The sequence below is a fragment of the Phragmites australis genome, chromosome 4 (genome assembly GCF_958298935.1).
Source record: "Phragmites australis chromosome 4, lpPhrAust1.1, whole genome shotgun sequence".
NCBI lineage: Eukaryota > Viridiplantae > Streptophyta > Magnoliopsida > Poales > Poaceae > Phragmites > Phragmites australis.
The window spans coordinates 16834963-16852947 of NC_084924.1; the positions used below are offsets into that span (position 1 = coordinate 16834963).

Consider the following 17985-nt stretch of genomic DNA (forward strand, 5'->3'; position numbering starts at 1 on the left):
ACCGTCCCGTCTAAACTCAGCCTCGTTCAGGCAACCAAACATAACCCTACGGACCAGAAAAGGTTGATTTGAACCGACCTGGGTCCAAGCACCCGTCGACCAGTCATGACCTGATAAATCGTCTACAAATGTGTACCCAAGATGTAAAATTGGCATCAGACCCACACTGACGAACGGTCAACGGGCATTAAGCATAACAATAAGAGAGCATATCGTTGTAAAAAGGAATCCCCATTGTTTACAAGAATTTAAAGTAATTGCAACATGCTTAGTTAAACCGGGCACTTCTGCTGCAATCATTAGGCTTACATATACAATAAAAAAACTTCACACAAAGTAATTGCAACATGCTTAGTTAAACCGGGCATTTCTGCTGCAATCATTAAGCTTACATATACAATAGAAAACTTCCTCACATAACATACAACAAATCACTGAAGAGCAGCTGCAGCTTTGTACACAAAGAAACGTCAATTGATGCGATCGCTACTGGGCAACAAAAATCAAAAAAGGAAAAAAAAAAAAAGAGAAAGGGAGCTTCACCCATACTTCAGCAAGAATTCCGAATAAAAGCAAGAAAAAAAGGGTTATTAACAAATAAACAACAGATTTAATTTCTCAAAACCAATACGTAACTTCAGAACGCTAGGCATCAGCTGAACCATCAAACCAGCATTGGAAAGCTTGCTTAAAGCACTGAGACTATCTTCTGATATTCCATTGGACCAAAAAATAATAATCTCACAACTTCAGGTATCATCGACCTGAGAATGGAAGACAAAGCTTGGAAATGTAGTGGTGATGTCCCTGCTCAAAGTTGACATGATTAGTCTGTGAATGTGAACTAGGCAAGCATCACAAATTGATAATTGAACCATTTACACTTTAGTGCATTCGTGATAATCACATGTGCCTTGAGTGATAATCGCATCCCTCTTTATAATATGGCATAGTATAACTAAATAGCCATGAATTAAAATGACTAGCTAAAATACAAAAACTACAACCTCCAGTGTACTGTGCTACTATTTAAATAAATCATGATATTCTGTATACTATTTGCCATTTCCCAGTAAACAGAGTAAATTAGCATATCTTACTTGAGATATTGGAGTGTCATGTTCTTCAATAAAGATGGATGCCTCAGTACTAGATTGCGCCATTCTTCTTTGTCAATTTTCCCATCATGCTTTGTGTCTGCCTCATCGAAAGTCTTGTAGCAAAAAAAGAAAACAAATTTAACAATATCATACAAATAGCACATAACAGCTTGGTCTGTTTGTGCAATTTGCTAAGTTAACACTTCTTCAACAATGCAGTGGCATAAAGCCACCTTTTACAGAGGCACTTTAACATTAAGTTCTAGAATATGACTAAACTCTTAAGTGCATTGCCTCAATCAGCACTGCAATTTAGATAAGTACTACTGGTTGTAGCCATAGCCATTTGCATTACCGCAAAAAGTTAACAATAGTCAATGTATCAAGTTATCAACTATCAACTAAAATAAGTAATGACTACATCAGCCTTAGAACTTGTTCGATATGATTGTCAATTTACAGTGGGGTAGCTACCGTTCAAAGGAAGGCCAGGCAGCATGGCATGGCTTCAAGGAGATTAGGGTACTAGAAGAAGTTAGAACATAGATTGGGAGAGAACACTAGGGGGAGAATAGCCAAATTCTTCTTTTACTACCCAAAGGAGTACAACGGACACCATTATATAAACCAACAATTACACGAGATCCTGAGACATTGACCTCGAACAACACTTGTAACAAAGACTTCTCCAAGGATTTGAACTCTTACTAAGACACAAACCCAAAGTTCACTATATCTCCTAATTTTTGGCCTAAAAAACCTAATCTCTTAGTCTTTCCTGATCCTCTTCCTGGCAAAGTTGAACAGCAAATGAGTTGCTGCCCCAGTTTTGTAGCATGCCGCCCCCTTTTGTTACTGCTACCCAGCTGGCCAGCCACACAACGACAATACTTCAAAACCAACTAGGACCCTCCATCCCACTGTTGCCTAGCCATAAGTAGCATCCTGCCACAAGTTGCTGTTACGCTCCGGACTCCCTGCTTATTCTAATCTCAAGCTTTCCTAATAAAATATGGACTCTTAGTTGGCTGTGGACTCTATTGTTCATGATTTCCAATAGAAATCCACAACAGCTCTACATATAAATAGCCAGACAAGTATGTATAAATAAAACATTTTAGTGCACCTTATCAATGATGCTCTCTATGACTTCATCCGAAAGATTCATTCCTGACTCAGCAAGTGTAGCAACAACCATTTGCTTAACCTAATAGCAAAACAAGATCCTTAAGATATAACATGCAAAAGATTATGATCAATGTATTTTTTAGCAAATGAGCATAAATAGTATCACAGCAAAATTATTTGGCTTAAATAAAAACAATAGAAAATTCTGAAGTATAAAAAATATTATTCATCAAAACCTCGATTATGGGTCAAAGGATGTAACTGTAATATAAATTCCATAAGCCAATGGTTGCTTCATTATTTATTAATCCGATAAGCACGAGCAAGCTATGACATGATGTAAATCTGTAGCTTTCTGTTTGCGGTGCCTCCATGTCTGTATACACTCAAATTCATGCAAATCCTTTGACACACATATTAATTCATACAAAACCTCTCTTAATCAACGAGGCCGCAATCCAAACATACAGATGTAAAACATGGGTCGTTTTTGTTCACAAGTTAAAACAATATACAAGGAATGAGGCCGAAAACTAACCAGCATGCATGGTGTGGTATCAATTTGAGGGAAACTCTGGTTCACATTAATCAAATATAAGAATATCTTTGAATTATCCTAAAAACGGGTACCAGAAAGTGCTGGTAAACCAGTATTTAGCCGGCCAGAATTGGTTAGGTTGTACATTAGCTTTGAAGATATGTGACTATTAGTGATTAGGGAAGAAAAATGAAACGCCAAAAAACCTGTCCATATGCCATATAAAAAGTGAAGGAAACCAAATTCACCAGAAAACAACTGGAAACTGGCCAGTTGAGGGTAGCAACCAATACTGGGATTGTTAAACATGTGTTAAACTAAACTATGATTCTACCGACATGTTAAGTTCACACATTGCACGCTGATAAGCTAAATACCTCTTGTCTTTCAATGAAGCCTTGTTGCTTGAGGTCATATAGTTGGAATGAAACTGCAAGGATTGTAGAGTCAACTAAGAGATTTTTTTCTCAAATACAAAAACAAAGAATAAAAGTAGCAATGCAGAAAAAAGAAATGTGCATGGACATATGCTAAAAACAAACTTATGCAATTGTGTACGCGTCATCATGCACTGCCAAACAACCAGAGAGAGTAACAGCCCGTATTGACATTTCCATTTTCCTCCATGAAAGGTCGTTGATTCTCAGACATCTCCAAAGTCCTCTAATGGAAAAGGAGTTACAGTCTGAATACAACAACTTCTTATTACTCCCTCCAGTCTGATTTAATTTTCAACTTGTTATCGCAGATAAATGCACACAGAAAGGAGGAAGTTAATAGTTGCTTTTTGACATGGTTTTCCCCTAATGACTCTCTAGCATCACTACCAATAACGAATCAATAGGGACAGTTGGAGGAATTGCCTCGAAAACTCAAAACGACATCTATGTGCAAACCAAAATCAACTTCCTAAAACAACCTATATCTTAGATTGGAGGGAGTATTTAACTGCCATTGCAAATTTATCGCACTAGGTAGCAGAAGCGTGTTTTTGATCTTACTCTTGTGAGTTGTGACACTTCAATTAGTGGTCACATTTTGGCACACTATTAGTAACCAACGACCGGAATTTGTTCTACAGAGTGGAGGTCGACATCAGAGTGGTTTTTTTTATAACAAAACTATGCTTCAGTGACATTCAATATTGCAATTATAATGCTGATCCTGTTTCTACTATGGTAATGTAACTTGCAAACTACGAAATAGGGAGTGACATTTGTAACACCGTAACCTGTCTGATTATGTGTGCCATTCATTATCCATTTTTGCATTATATAATACCAGACATGTACATGTGTTCTGACTTCTGGCCACAGTAACAAATTGTGCTATTACTCTACTGCATTATTTAGAAGTCGAACGAACTGTGCATATGCCCTAAATTTTCTCGTGAACTTACAGTCAATCTTCTCGTCAAGAGGAGCATTGGGATGAAATACTGAGAGCGCACGGGCAAATTCCTCAAATCCGAGAATACCATTGTGTTTTGTGTCAAACAAATCAAATACCTGAAAGGATAGAAACAACGATAAGGAAAATGAACAATCCTATTAACCGGAATAAAATTATGTGTCAACATCATTCTCACTTGACTTATTTTCTTATTTAGAGTACAGTTACAGATATGAATGCAATAGACATAAATGATGATTGCATATTCTTATCGGAGAGTGCATATTTGGGGTAGGTGAGTGCAGATGGTTTGGATGTGAGTGATTGTAAGCATGGATCAGGATTTGTAAAGACATTTGTAAGGCATAAGAACTGTTTAGCAAGTGGAGTCCTATGTTATTGGTACTGTGGCTTCATTCATATATGATCATAACCAATATAAAGAATATCACTGTGACAAATTCGTTGTACAACACTAAAACTACAAAGTACAAACAGCCAAAAAGAAACATCCTTTACATAGACTTACACGATCAGCAAATAAGCTCTCCTTCTTACTAGTCTTGAACAACGCCAACTGAAACTCCTCCTGCACCATGCCAACACAAGAGCATCACAAGCCGACCACTCATCCAGATCGTATGTATACACAACTACCAGAACAACTACATCATTTTTCTTCAAGAAAGATGGGCCTTAACCCACTAACCTTGTTGATCAGGCCATCATCAATCACGGCACTGCTGATCTTCTTGAACAGCTCGTACAACGCCTCGACCTCGCTCACGCTAACTGCAAGCACAGTCGCACACGCAGACCACGCCGTAAGGCAAACATAACACAATTGATTATGGCATTCGGAAATTGGTGGAAGTAAGGAACTGAAATAGCAGCCTGGACGTACAGACGGTCTCCCTGGCGAGGACCTCTGGATCCTCGAGGCCCTTGGGCTGCTTGAGGTCGATGTCGCAGCACTTGAGGAGCACGCCGAAGAGGTGCTTCACCCCCTCGAGACACTGCAACATGGTACCGCCTCCTCCTCTGCTACTGCTACGCGCCGCGGCGAAGCATCGGCGGGAGGGAGCCGCAATTCGCGGTGCCTAATCCCCGATCAACGCCCGGCGACAGAGAACTCGACCGGATTCGGACGGTTCACGCGGGGTCGATGCGTCGGGAACGGATCGCGCGGGAGCGATTCGACGGCTAGGGTTTGCGCCGGGACGCGGAGCGGGAGGAGCTCGGGGCCTCGTCGAGATTGGACGGACTCCGGTTGCTGCCGGACGGTGTCAGTACGATCGGAACGGATTGTTGGGTTGGGGGATTTGGAGGGGGAAACTGGAACGGATCCTCGTGTTTCTTCTAGAGTTTTTTTCAGGATTTCTTTCTCTCTTTTTTTCCTTATGCGGTTCGTGATTTGGTCGTCCGCATCTCACCAAGGATGGACGGACGGAGATTCAAGTTCCGTCGATCCAACGGTAGACGTGCTATAGATTGCTGTAGCCAAGCAAGGACAAACCATTTTTTTTTTACTCTTCGCCACTGAATACAGCTGTAGTATCTGAACATAAACGCGCGCACTTACCCCACACACACGAACTCACTCCACACACACCTAATGTACGCACATGCTAGCCCTACAACTACACGCAGCTTGAAGAAAGCGTCTATTCAAAAATCACCAGGATCCATCAAAAATCCCGTAGATGACAAGCACATCGTAATCCCTTCTGTAGTGCCACACCGGAGAAGCTGGGAAAACAGAAATAAATCAGAACCCCCGTGCGTCACCCAGGCTTTGACCCAAGTGGGTTCGGCTCACCACCCGAACCTTACCACCGTGCCAAAAGTTCGCGACATTGGAGACATGCCAAGAGATCAAAGATTTTTGACATGCCACTTATCGTTGGGAGTCACAACTCATGTCATGTCGAGGGTATCTACGATGGAGATTGTGCCATAGGATTAACATGCACTAGTAGCTAATAAAGAACGTGCTAACCTGCTTTGAGCACCATAAAGATACGTGTGCCGATCAAGTTTAAAAAAATTGCTAGAGGGTAGAGTATCAACTCAGTTGATAGCGCTCATTGTGATCAAGCGTCTAGACACAAGTGTGAGTTGTTACTTGCTTGGGATACGTCTCAAGCAATAGTAGATCTTGAAATCGAGTGTCTATGGACGAGCTTAGCAGCGGGCAACCACGAAATCGACCTCCACACCAATGATTCGAGATCCTCCCCACGCCAATTCGAGCTCCATGCTGTAAAATCAAGGTCAGCTCATACCGCCTGAGATTGATTCATGAATAGTTGCAATTGCTTGCTTGCTATTTGGTTTATAGAGTTGTCCGGTGGCGGTGGGCGCAGTAAGGTGGCGTTGCGCATGCTGTGGGTGGAAGAGGTAGGTGCTGCGGAGGTGGTGGACAGCAAGGGCAAGTTGTGGATGACCATCGGTGTCACGCTGGGTAGCAAGCTGTACTACAACATCGAGGAGATCAGGTATACCACTTGGTCGGTGAAATATCACTGTTGTGTAGCATATGTCATATTTCTCTTATTTGATTGTACTGGTCCTTTAGCCATAGTGTGCATCTAGCGTACAGTGTCGTGTTGTTTCAAGCTCTAAAGTTATATTGATAGATTATACATGAATTAGAACTACATGTCATCAATTTTCTTATTTGAATACTTGAGTTTGCCAGTAAAGGATTGTTGGTTGATCAAATTGTGTAGGTTCTTGACTGAAAGAGGGGTCTTGATTTGGCTGATCAAATAGTGGCTTAAGTTAAACAAATGTTTGCCTTGCTTTGGTACAATTGTACCCGTAGTGGCTTAAGCTCAGATGGAAAATGAGTAGGAAATTGAGTCCTCCTTATTAGTCAATTGTACCAAAGCAAGACAAACTCTCAACCACAAATTCAGTAGTGGCTTTGGTCAGGCCTTTCATGCATTAGTTCAAAACCAAGCATTAGTTCATGCCAATGAGTTAAAAAAAAAACTAGGCAAAAGTGCTCATATTAGAAAATACAATCAGCTGTGAGGATGACATATGGGTCATATGTCATCCTCACACCGATGGTATTTTCCAAATTTTACGATTTTTGTGATGGTACCCAACAAATTGCCTTAAAAAACTAAGGTGGCGCTGGAACACATGTACTTTTATTAAAAGAGCGTGATGAAAAAAAACTAAAACATGTTTCCTAGAGTAAATTAAATCATAAATTACGTAGTAGATGCCTTAGAAGTAGCTAGTTGTTCAGCTGTCTAACTCCAAATCTATCCCAAATATGTTGAACTAAGTTTTTTTTTAGTCAGATATATCACAGATATCATCATTTCTTTCTAGCAAATTGTTGTAGCTAATAGAGAACGTGCTAACCTGCTTTGAGTACCATAAATATACGTGTGCCGATCAAGTTCAAAAATTTTGCTAGAGGGTAGAGCCTTATCTCGGTTGATAGCGCTCATTGTGATCAAGCGTCCAAACATAAGCGTGAGTTGTTACTTGCCTGGGATACATCCCAAGCAGCGGCAGATCTCGAAATCGAGCGTCCACGGATGAGCTTGGCAGCGGGTGACTACGAAATTGACCTCCACACTAATGATTCCAGATCCTCCCCATGCCAAATCGAGCTCCATGACATAAAATCGAGGTCAACTCATACCATCTGTGGTTGATTCATGAATGACTGCAATTGCTTGATTGCTATTTAGTTTATAGAGTTGTCTGGTGGCGGTAGGCGCACTAAGGTGGCGTCGCGTGTGCTGTGGGTGGAGGATGTTGGTGCTGCGGAGGTGGTGGATAGCAAGGGCAAGTTGTGGCTGACCACCGGTGTCACGCGGGGTGGCAAGTTGTACTACAACATCAAGAAGATCAGGTACGCCACTTGTTCGATGAAATGCCAGTGTTGTGTAGCAGATGTCATATTCCTCTTATTTGATTGCACGAGCCCTTTAGCCATAGTGTGCATTCAGCTCTGAAGTCATATTGATAAATCATGCATGAATTAGAACTGCATGCCATCAATTTCTTATTCGAATACTTGAGTTTGCTAGTGAAGGATTGTTGGCTGATCAAATTGTGCAGGTTCTTGACTGAAAGAGGTGCCTTGATTTGGCTGATCAAATAGTAGCTTAAGTTGAACGAATGTTTATCTTGCTTTGGTACAATTGTACATGTAGTGGCTTAAGCTTTGATGGAAAATGAGCAGGAAATCGAGTCCTCCTTATTAGTCAATTGTACCAAAGCAAGACAAACTCTCAACTACAAATCCAATAGTGGCTTTGGTCAAGCCTTTCATGCATTAGTTCATGCCAATGAGTTAAAAAAAAAACTAACATAGCGCTGGAACACATGTACTTTTATTAAAAGAGCGCGATGAAGAAAAACTAAAACATGTTTCCTAGAGTAAATTGAACCATAAATTACGTAGTAGATGCCTCAGAAGTAGCTAATTGTTCAGTAGTCCAACTCCAAATCTATGCCAAATATGTTGAACTAAGACGTTTTTTTTTTCAGTCGGATATGCTTCGATCTATCACAGATGTCATCATTTCTTTCTAGCAAATTGTTGAACCAATCAATAGGTTGATGGTGGTACTGTGCTTCTGATATAGGATGATCTATGCCGTGATCATAATTCAAGTCATACCTGCTAACATGAGCATATGAATCTCGTTCATCTTCAACTATCATATTATGCAATATAATGCAAGCATACATGATTTCGCTAAGGGTTGATTGGTGCCAATAACAAATCGCATATCGTAGGATGGCGAAGAGAGATTGTAAAGCTCCAGATGGTTGTTCCACGTCCTTTCTAGCACTTTCATGTTTTCTTGCAAGTAATTTATCTCTAACACTCTGAGGTGCACTAATTGTTTTCACAAATGTTACCCATTCAGGATATATTACATCCACCAAATAGTAACCCATCTTATATTGCCCTCCATTCACAACAAATTGAACCTGAGGAGCTCGCCCTTGCAAGACATTTGTGAACAATGGTTATTGGTTCAGCACATTAATGTCGTTGTTTAATCTTGCAACACCAAAGAAGCATGTCATATCAAAAAGTTGTAAGTGGCGACGGCTTCAAGCATGATAGTAGCAACTCCGTAATCACCATGAGAGAATTGCCCTAACCATGCTAGGACAATTTTTTCATTTCCAGTGCATGCAATCAAGGCTCCCCAATATGCCTAGAAAGCCATGAGCCTCTCCCATTTGAAGCTATCGCTGAATGTCTTCATGTGTGGGCCTTCAAAGATATTGTGGACCAAATACCTAGTTCAGCCCTTTAACAAATTTCTTCAAGTTCTCTAGTATTGTGCTTGCGCCAATACGAAGGGATTCATCAAGGGAAACAGCAAGGCAGGCATACGCCAACATTCGCATGGCTGCAATGCACTTTTGTAGAGGGGAGAACCCTTGTCTATTTAAGGCATCCGGCCTTTGACAAAAATATGGAGACCACACACCAAGTGCTTGCATAATGCGCAGAAATAAGGACCTTCTCATTGGATACCTACGACGAAACATACAATTAGTGTAGACCAATGTGTTAGAGAAGTAGTTTGCGACTAGACATTGATGGGCTTCTTCATGGTTTCTCTCTCTATACCTTCGGGTACCACCAAGATGACGGTGACAACAACGAGATGTGCCAATAAGCTGAGCTTCGATTTGAGCAACTATTGCGGCAGCGAAACAATCATCAAAATTGTTTTCAATATGTTGGGCAATGCAATCATCAATGTTGGTGTCATCATCAGAGCTTTCGGCGGTAGAGTTGGACATTGTGGAGAATAATGGTGCTGCAAGGAACTGAATCTATTGGGCAATGCGATCATCACAATAAGGCCAGTCTGTTTTATTTGTAGCATTAACTTTTTGGATCAGCACTAACTACGGCCATGAGATAATAAGGTCCTATTGTTTTATTTGTATCATTAGCTTTTCGAATCCGCACCAATTACGGCCATGAGGTAATAACTTTTTTTAGTTTGTTTTATTTGTAGCACTAGCTTTTCAGATCATCTCTAATTACAGCCACGAGATAACAACTTTCTTAGTTTGTTTTATTTGTAGCATTAGCTTCTCGGCATAACACAAGTGCACTTTTCTTTCTTTGTGGAATCTTAACCGAGGAGTACATAAGTACATTTATTTGTTGAATGCAAATTGGTAGGCTCATACCATTTATTTGAACAAAACAAAGTAAATTTTGAAAGAAAAGTGCTAAGACTATTAATAGGTGTAATTTGCACTATGTATTTTGTCACCAAAATATTGCAGTGCCCTCTAGTGCTCCATCCACTGCAAATCTATCATGACACTAAGGTTAGCCATTATGAGGTCAGTGTATATCTTGGCCATTGATGTCATCTGCCGTGTTTGCACTACTTCTAGCTTCTCTTTGGAGAGTTGGAATTGCATGTCAATGGATTTTCATGCAATTGAAGCCCGTAACGTCTGCTTTTCATAATACATTTTAAGATTATCATGTGGCAAATAAGTATCAGGCATGGCTGGTTTTGCTTTTGCAGCCTTTATTCCTACGGGATGAGTTTCTTAGATCTTTCTTCTTTTTCTTACTTTTATTATAGCTTCTGATCCACTTTGACTAGTCTCTCACCAATTTCCATCAATATACAAGTGTGAAACACTATTTTACTTTGACTTTGTACACTGGTGGATCTTCTCTATTAATTGGTGTTTGATTGACAACTTGCATATACGTTTCGAAGCCTATACCAAATATCATTACATAAAGCAACCTTTTTTGTTTGACTTCTCCTAATGGTCCTTGTAGTGTTTGGGTTGCCTCATTCTGTTGGGCGGACTGTTGTTGTTAAGTTTTAGTGATGCTCTTCCAGTATACATCGCCCTTCTTGCAGTTGTTGTCCAAAAGATCGACCAAATTGTTGAGCCAAACACTTACTAAAGAAAAGCAATGTGCAATAATTAGAAAAAGAATACGTATTAGTTTGATGTCATCGTCTTATGTCCAAGGATAAGTGTCTGCCTCGGTTTTCCTCGTCTTCATTGTTTTCTTCATTGTCCTCGTCATCATTGTCATTTTCTCCACATTTGTCACCACTGACTTGTGGAGCCACAGATCCAGAAGGTTTTGTGCGTGTTGGAATAGACCTCAAAGATAATGGCTTTTTATAGAGTGAACTAAAACTAGATGAATCAACAAAATTTTGTGGAAAGTATTAGGCTGGAGACATACGAGTTTGCGAAAAATTACCTGCTTATTGTGAAAGTGGAAAAAGACATGGGTTTTCGGATGGAGGATTGGTCGAGTTCAGTCAGTTCATGAAGCCACCATTTGGTGTAGGATCCATTTGAATAGTAAATAGGCAAGATATATATAGAGAGAAAGCAGAAGAGAGCTAGCTTGAACGAATCCATCGAGAGCAACTACCGATCTAAGAGTCAGACTCCACCGGATCACACAAGGATAGCTCGAAGCGTCGACCACCAAGGAGAGCAGTGACTCCATCCGCAAGCGCCAAGATTATCGAGCTGACCTCCAGCATAGCACACGTCGGTTCGCAAGCACCCAGCCACGTACATGTATTGTACGTGGCCTTAAGTATACTTTTTTTTTGAGAGGGGACATAAAGGATACACACAATTCACGTACTCCACTCACACCACACGTACGCAGACACATACACGGTCATACATACGCTAGAAAGAGAATAAGAGGCTCAATACCTCCAGTACACGAGAACGCACACGCGCGTATACTCTAACCTAATCCAGGCTCAACTAGGAAAAACCAAAGGATAGAACCGGTATAGGCTGGGCAAACACCGCCGCAGCAAACCAACCGAACCTCATTCAGTTCTCGCCATGGCATACTGTCGGAGGGTGAACTCAAGCAGGGATCCGAAGGGACCCTGTCGGAGGGTTAACTCATGTCGCAGGGATCCTGAGGGACCTCTTTTTAGAGATTCGACCGGGGAATGATCCTGAATATGTTCGCCGGAGAAATAAATGGGTATGAATGCGATGGCCGGTGGGGTGGAATGATCTAATGCGGAACGGAGTAAGTGCGCTGGTGTGTAGACAGGTTCAGGCCGCACAGAGGCGTAACACCCTACTCCTGTATGGATACTATAAATATCTTGAGAATGTCTCTTAAGGATGTTGCTGGTTACAAAAATATCTGTCTATCTTAGAGACTGGGGCTCCTTGTTCTTCGGTCCGCGCGTATCTCTTGGCTTTGGGTGCTCTCGATCTTCTCTTCTCTACTCAAAGCCTGTTCTGATATTCTTGAGCGCCGGAGAGCTTGTTCTGTCCGTGCTGTTCTTCTCCTTTTTGTCTGTGCTGCCGACGGCTTTAAATACCCGCCGGCAGCAGCGTGCCCCGAACGGGAGGGCACGAGTTCCAAGGCACCATAAATGGAAAGAGCGTCATCATCACCTCTGGGCGAAGTGACCGGGCGTGGAAAATACGTTCCACGCCCGGTCATCCGTCACCATAAATGCACTGGCAACGGGCGCCGTAGAGAGGACCCACCGGGCAGCCGCGGAGCGGCCCAGCGTGCCCGCCCTGTCTTGTTCTCCTGCCACAGCAGCGCGGCAGACGGAACGCCTTGGCCCTTACGACGTTATCCCGAGACGGGCCGGATGGCACGGGATGGGACCCGTGCATTCAATGTCCCCACGCCCTTCCGCCAGAATATGACAGGGACTGACACTGAGCGTGACGGGAGCAGTTGGAGGTGACAGGCCACGTGCGCTCTTTAAATGCGGCCTTGGGCCTTTGACTAGCTGACACCTCATCAGTGGGTCCCTCGGGGGCCACTGTCAGGGGGCTCTCTGGGTCGTCGGGGAACCGAGTGCTCGGGGGTCACTGTACACCTCCCCGAGCACTCTCTCCCGAGAATGCCCTTTCTTGATCCTCGGGGAACCGAGTGCTCGGGGGGTACTGTTCACCTCCCCGAGCACTCTCTCCCGGGCACACTTGTACGGATCCTCGGGGGACCGAATGCTCGGGGGCTGCCGCACGCAGCCCCGAGCACTCTCTCCCGGAACTTCCTTCAGTGGGTCCTCGGGATACTTGGGCGCCCAGGGGACCGCCGCTCGCGGCCCCGGGCATGTTTCTCCCGGTACTTAGCTTTCCTGACCGTCAGAGGACTCAGGTGCTCGGGGGCCACCGTATACCTTCCCGAGCACTTTCTTCCCGGCACTTAGACTTCGTGGATCATCGGGGAACTCGCGTACTCGGGGACCACTGACTGTGGCCCCGAGCGCCCTCTCCCGGGACTTAATCTTTTTTACCTTGCGAAGGAGACTCCGCGGGATGGTGCCATGTGGCGGATTACTGGCCTGACCTCGGGATTCGGGGACCCCTGGTTCCTGATTCACCGACAGACCCCCTTTGAGATTCGACCGGGGGGATGATTCTGAATCTGTTTTGTGGGTGAAGTAAATGGGCATAAATGCGATGCAGGTGGAATGGAAGGATCGGATGCAGAAAGTAGTAAATGCTCAGGACGTTTTTAGACAGGTTCGGGCTGCACTGAGCGTAACACCCTACTCCTACGTGTATGCTATAAATGCTCTGAGAATGCCTCTCTGAGTGTTTGCTGGGTTACAAGAATATTTGTCTAGTCTAGGGCTTTAAGCTCCTTGTTCTTCGGTGATCTGAGGTTCTGTGCTTGTCTTTGCTGCTGTCTTCGACTTGTCCTGGCTACTGTCCTTCAACTCACTTGGCTGCAACTAACTTGTCTTCTCCGGGGAGCCCGCCGCGCCTTAAGTACCCGTCGGGGCGGTAGCGTGCCCAGAAAGGGAGGGCGCGAGTTCCACAGCACCATAAATGGAAAGCAACCATCATAGACTGCTGCGCGAGGTGACGGGGAGGGTTGAAAACGCGCCCCCGTCCGGTCTTGTTCGTCATCATGCCGTTCTTCAACGAGCGTCGCGGGGAGGGCCCACCGGGCAGCCACCGAGCGGCCCGGCGCGCCAGCCCGGTCTTGCACACCTGACACAGCAGGGCGGCAGGCGGGACGCCTTGGGCTTCGCGATGTTATCCCGAGGGGCGCCGAATGTCCCGCGATGGGACCCGTGCATTAAATATCCCCACGCTCCCTTGCCAAAACGTGGCAGAGACTGACAACAAGCATGGGGGAGCAGTTGGAGGTGACAGGCCACGCGTCCTCTTAAATGCAGCATCAGACCTTTCACCGGTTGACACCTCCCCGCTGGACCTCTGTGGGGGCCACCCGCGAAGGACTTCTTAGACCCTCGGGGAACCGAGTGCTCGGGGGCCACTGTACACGGCACCGAGCACTCTCTCCCGGAACTAACTTTTCGGATCCTCGGGGAACCGAGTGCTCGGGGGCTACTGTTCACGGTCCCGAGCACTCTCTTCCGGAACTGACTTCCCTTAGGTCCTCGAGGTACTCGAGGGGCCACTGTTCGCAGCCCCGAGCACCACCTTCCCGGTACTTAGCCTTTCTAGTTGTCAGGGGACTTAGAGTGCTCAGGGGCCACTGTTCGCAGCCCCGAGTACTCTCTTCCCGGTACTTGGTTTTCTCGGGTCATCGGAGAACTCGAGTACTCGGGGACCACTGTTCATAGCCCCGAGCACCCTCTCCCGGGACTTAGTCTTCTCATACCTTGCAAATGTGTTCCCGCGGAAGGACACCACGTGACACTCTGCTATCTTGATCTCGGGACTCGGGTAATTCCTAGGTCACCGACACATACCTTGGCATTGCAGTTTGAAAGAAAGCATTCAAATCAGTAAGAGCATTGCTTCATCTCTATGACATGTGGAGGCCTTGTGCGCGCGGGGAGACAATGACAATCTAGACGGAAACGGAGGGGTGGGGCATCGCGAAGACCCCTCTGGTCTTTAGGGTCGACCCAGCTGTGATTTCTTAGAATCGGGAGTCACCATCTAATTGACAACTAACACCCAAAATTAGCCCAACACTCTAAAGTACTCCTCCCAATTTGCATCATTTTCTATTGAAATTTTATACAAACCTGTGCCTGTACTAAACTTGGGGTAATCAAGAGCAATTTAAACGAGGAAGTGAGAAATCCCCGGATCAACATGATACGGAAAGAAACGGAACATCCATTCACCAAAAATTCCCAGGATGAACAAATATTAACTCGAAATCAAAACAAGATTAATATAAATGAAGTACCTAAACATATGCATCATGATCCACGCCTGAGATAGCTAGCGCAATCTCGAAATAAGTTTGAAACAGAAGCACACAATCACCAAACCATGAAACTATACAGCAACGGAAATCTCAGATTCGATAGAAACTCAATCTACGTGACTTCAGAACTAATTCAGAATATTAGTATGGGCCAAAATTTTCGAAGATACAAGACAACTGGACTCAAACACGAAATAAGAAGGGGAGGCAATGGCAGCAATGCAATGAAACAGTAATCTCATATGAACACCACCATCCTAATAGCATTTAGATAGTATCAGCAAGTACACGTGAGCATTGTCCAACTTTAATCATGATTCATATAACACAATAACACAAATCATATATTAGATACCCCATGAGCAAACAAACATGATTCATGAGCACATACGTAGTTCACCCAGATATCAACATTAGCTATCAGACAAACATATAACAAAACATAACAAGCCAAATGATACAACCTATACCGAATTTCTTAAAAACAAGGCTATGACAATATGGGAAGAATGTACATGCATTAATCAACATAGAAATTAGAAATAAAAAGGATTATAAAAAGACTAAGGGGCATCATAGTTTGGTCCATGCAATGCAAATATGGTGTTTTCTCAGCTTTTCATAGGCTTCGCATAGTTCAGGGTAGAGTTAGTTGGGATAGGCTTGTAGTGAGCTTCAAACTGAGGCACTGGGTCAAAGTATTTGGGTTCAGGAAACAGGAAACCAGTACCATAGATCAGCTAGTTATCAAGGTATCATGGCCAACGAGCAGTAAATAGCAAAATGCCAAAACCTAAAACTTAATAAACTTGCAACACCAACCTCCATATTGAACCCATGAGTTTACAACTGAGTAATCATGAACTTTAGTAACTAAATATTTCCTAAAGATCAAGACAACAAAAACAGATGACACAACCTACCAAGCAAAAAAACTGATCTTATTCAACATAGAAATATCTCAGCCAAAAGATGCTAATCTAATTAAAAAGCTGATCTTATTCATAAAACTGTTCATTGCAAGTGCTCCAAGTTTAAAAATGTACAGGCAAGGACAGAATAAAGTCCCTTGACCAAACAAGGGCTACAGGCCTACAGCATAACCAAAATGCATCACCAAGAAACAAATTGCAAAAAATCATACCATCCCAAACATACATGACGCTATAAAGCTAGATACAGGACATTACATGCAGTAGGCCAACACCAGATCATCCGAGGAATTATTCATCATAATACATGTTTACCAAGGTTATGACCTCTCAGAAGAGATTCTTGGGAGCGCCTAAACATGGGCCATTTCTTACAAGCTCTAGTAAATACAATCAATAGAACAAAGGTTGCATCAGATTGACATAAAGATTTGATCGACCAATTCACATGGTACAGCATTACGCATATCAACCATGTAAAACTCATTTCTACGATCATGACATATAGTAATGCAAGCACAACTACGAATTACACTCCAACCTGAATACTAGAACATGCATCAATTGCACAGGTTAAACAGATCACAATTGGTAGCAAAAGTAGCGACGATTGGTATAGAACTGAAATATTTGGTACGAGCTGGCATCACAAAGTGCAAAAATTCTCATAAGCCGCTGTCAAGTCTTCTTAGCAGAAACAGATTAAACAATAAATGACTACTAGTTCAGATAAAGATCTCAAGACCAAGAGATGACCAGGAGGACCGAACCCTAGGCGGTGAGCACGACGGCGCCTCCGGCGGCCTTGATCTTCTTCTCTGCGACCTTGGAGATGAGCTTAGCCTTGACGATGATGGGCTTCGCCGGCAGCATCCCCTTGCCGAGCACCTTGAAGTAGCCGAACTGCGTCACGTCCACCAGCGGGGCCTTGTCAGCGCCGGCCTCCGCGGCCTTGTCGGCGGGCACCATCGACCAGAGGCGTTCGACGTTGACGGCTGGACAGTAGAACTTGTTGCGGAGCTTGTGGAAGTATCGCATGCCGACCTTGCCGAAGTAGCCCGGGTGGTACTTGTCGAAGAGGATGCGGTGGTGGTGCATGCCTCCGGCGTTACCGCGACCGCCCGGGTGCTTGCGGTGCTTGCCGATGCGGCCGTGCCCGGCGGACACGTGGCCACGCTTCTTCCTGTTCTTCCTCAAGCCCGTCGTCATGGCCGCCGCTCGCCGCCGACAACCTTACCTGGGGGATGGGAGGAGTGGAGGCGGAGTGATCCGGGGAAAGAAACCCTAGCGATGGAAGCGCGGTCTTATAATGTAGGTGTGTTGCTAGGCAACCGTTGGATCGGATGGGGAGGATCAGTAGCCGTTGGATGTGGCAGGCTTTCTAGGGCTTTGCTTTGGTGCTGCTGGCTTTAATGGGCTATTAGGCTGGGCTGGGCTGGACCTGTATTTAAGATTTCTTCCTCCTCCGGCGTGGTCATTGGGCTGGGCTGGGCTGGACCTATATTTAAGAAAGTTTGGCCATGATTTAGCTAAGCACTGAGCTTACCTTCTGATATTTCATTAGGGCTCCCCTAAAAAAAAGATCACTGGGGCAAAAAGGACAAAAAGTTCACTTCGTCAGCCTGAGAATTCAAGGCAAAGCCTGTGAATGTGAAATTCTGAGGTAGGCAGAGAACAACAGAAGCAAACAAA

General features: G+C 44.0%; 2 protein-coding genes across 3 annotated transcripts; both read right to left on the bottom strand.

Annotated features, from left to right (window-relative positions):
• Positions 1-339: 339 nt before the first annotated feature.
• LOC133915841 (calcineurin B-like protein 3) lies at positions 340-5572 on the bottom strand. 2 transcript variants are annotated; one of them, XM_062359186.1, is made up of 8 exons: positions 5063-5566; positions 4868-4950; positions 4688-4747; positions 4166-4274; positions 3144-3196; positions 2227-2307; positions 1101-1213; positions 340-807 (listed from the first exon to the last, which is right to left on the bottom strand). In XM_062359186.1, the coding sequence occupies exons 1-8, from the start codon at positions 5181-5183 to the stop codon at positions 750-752; spliced, it is 678 nt and encodes a 225-aa protein (XP_062215170.1). In that variant the 5' UTR covers positions 5184-5566; the 3' UTR covers positions 340-749. The 2 variants fall into 2 exon arrangements, with proteins under 2 accessions (XP_062215170.1, XP_062215171.1); XM_062359187.1 differs by lacking the exon at positions 2227-2307 and having other exon boundaries at positions 5063-5572.
• An 11309-nt stretch (positions 5573-16881) lies between these two features.
• Positions 16882-17585, bottom strand: LOC133915842 (large ribosomal subunit protein uL15y-like). The gene has a single exon (XM_062359188.1). It carries the CDS (start codon positions 17500-17502, stop codon positions 17065-17067), a length of 438 nt encoding a protein of 145 aa, XP_062215172.1. The 5' UTR covers positions 17503-17585; the 3' UTR covers positions 16882-17064.
• Between the last annotated feature and the right edge of the window lie 400 nt (positions 17586-17985).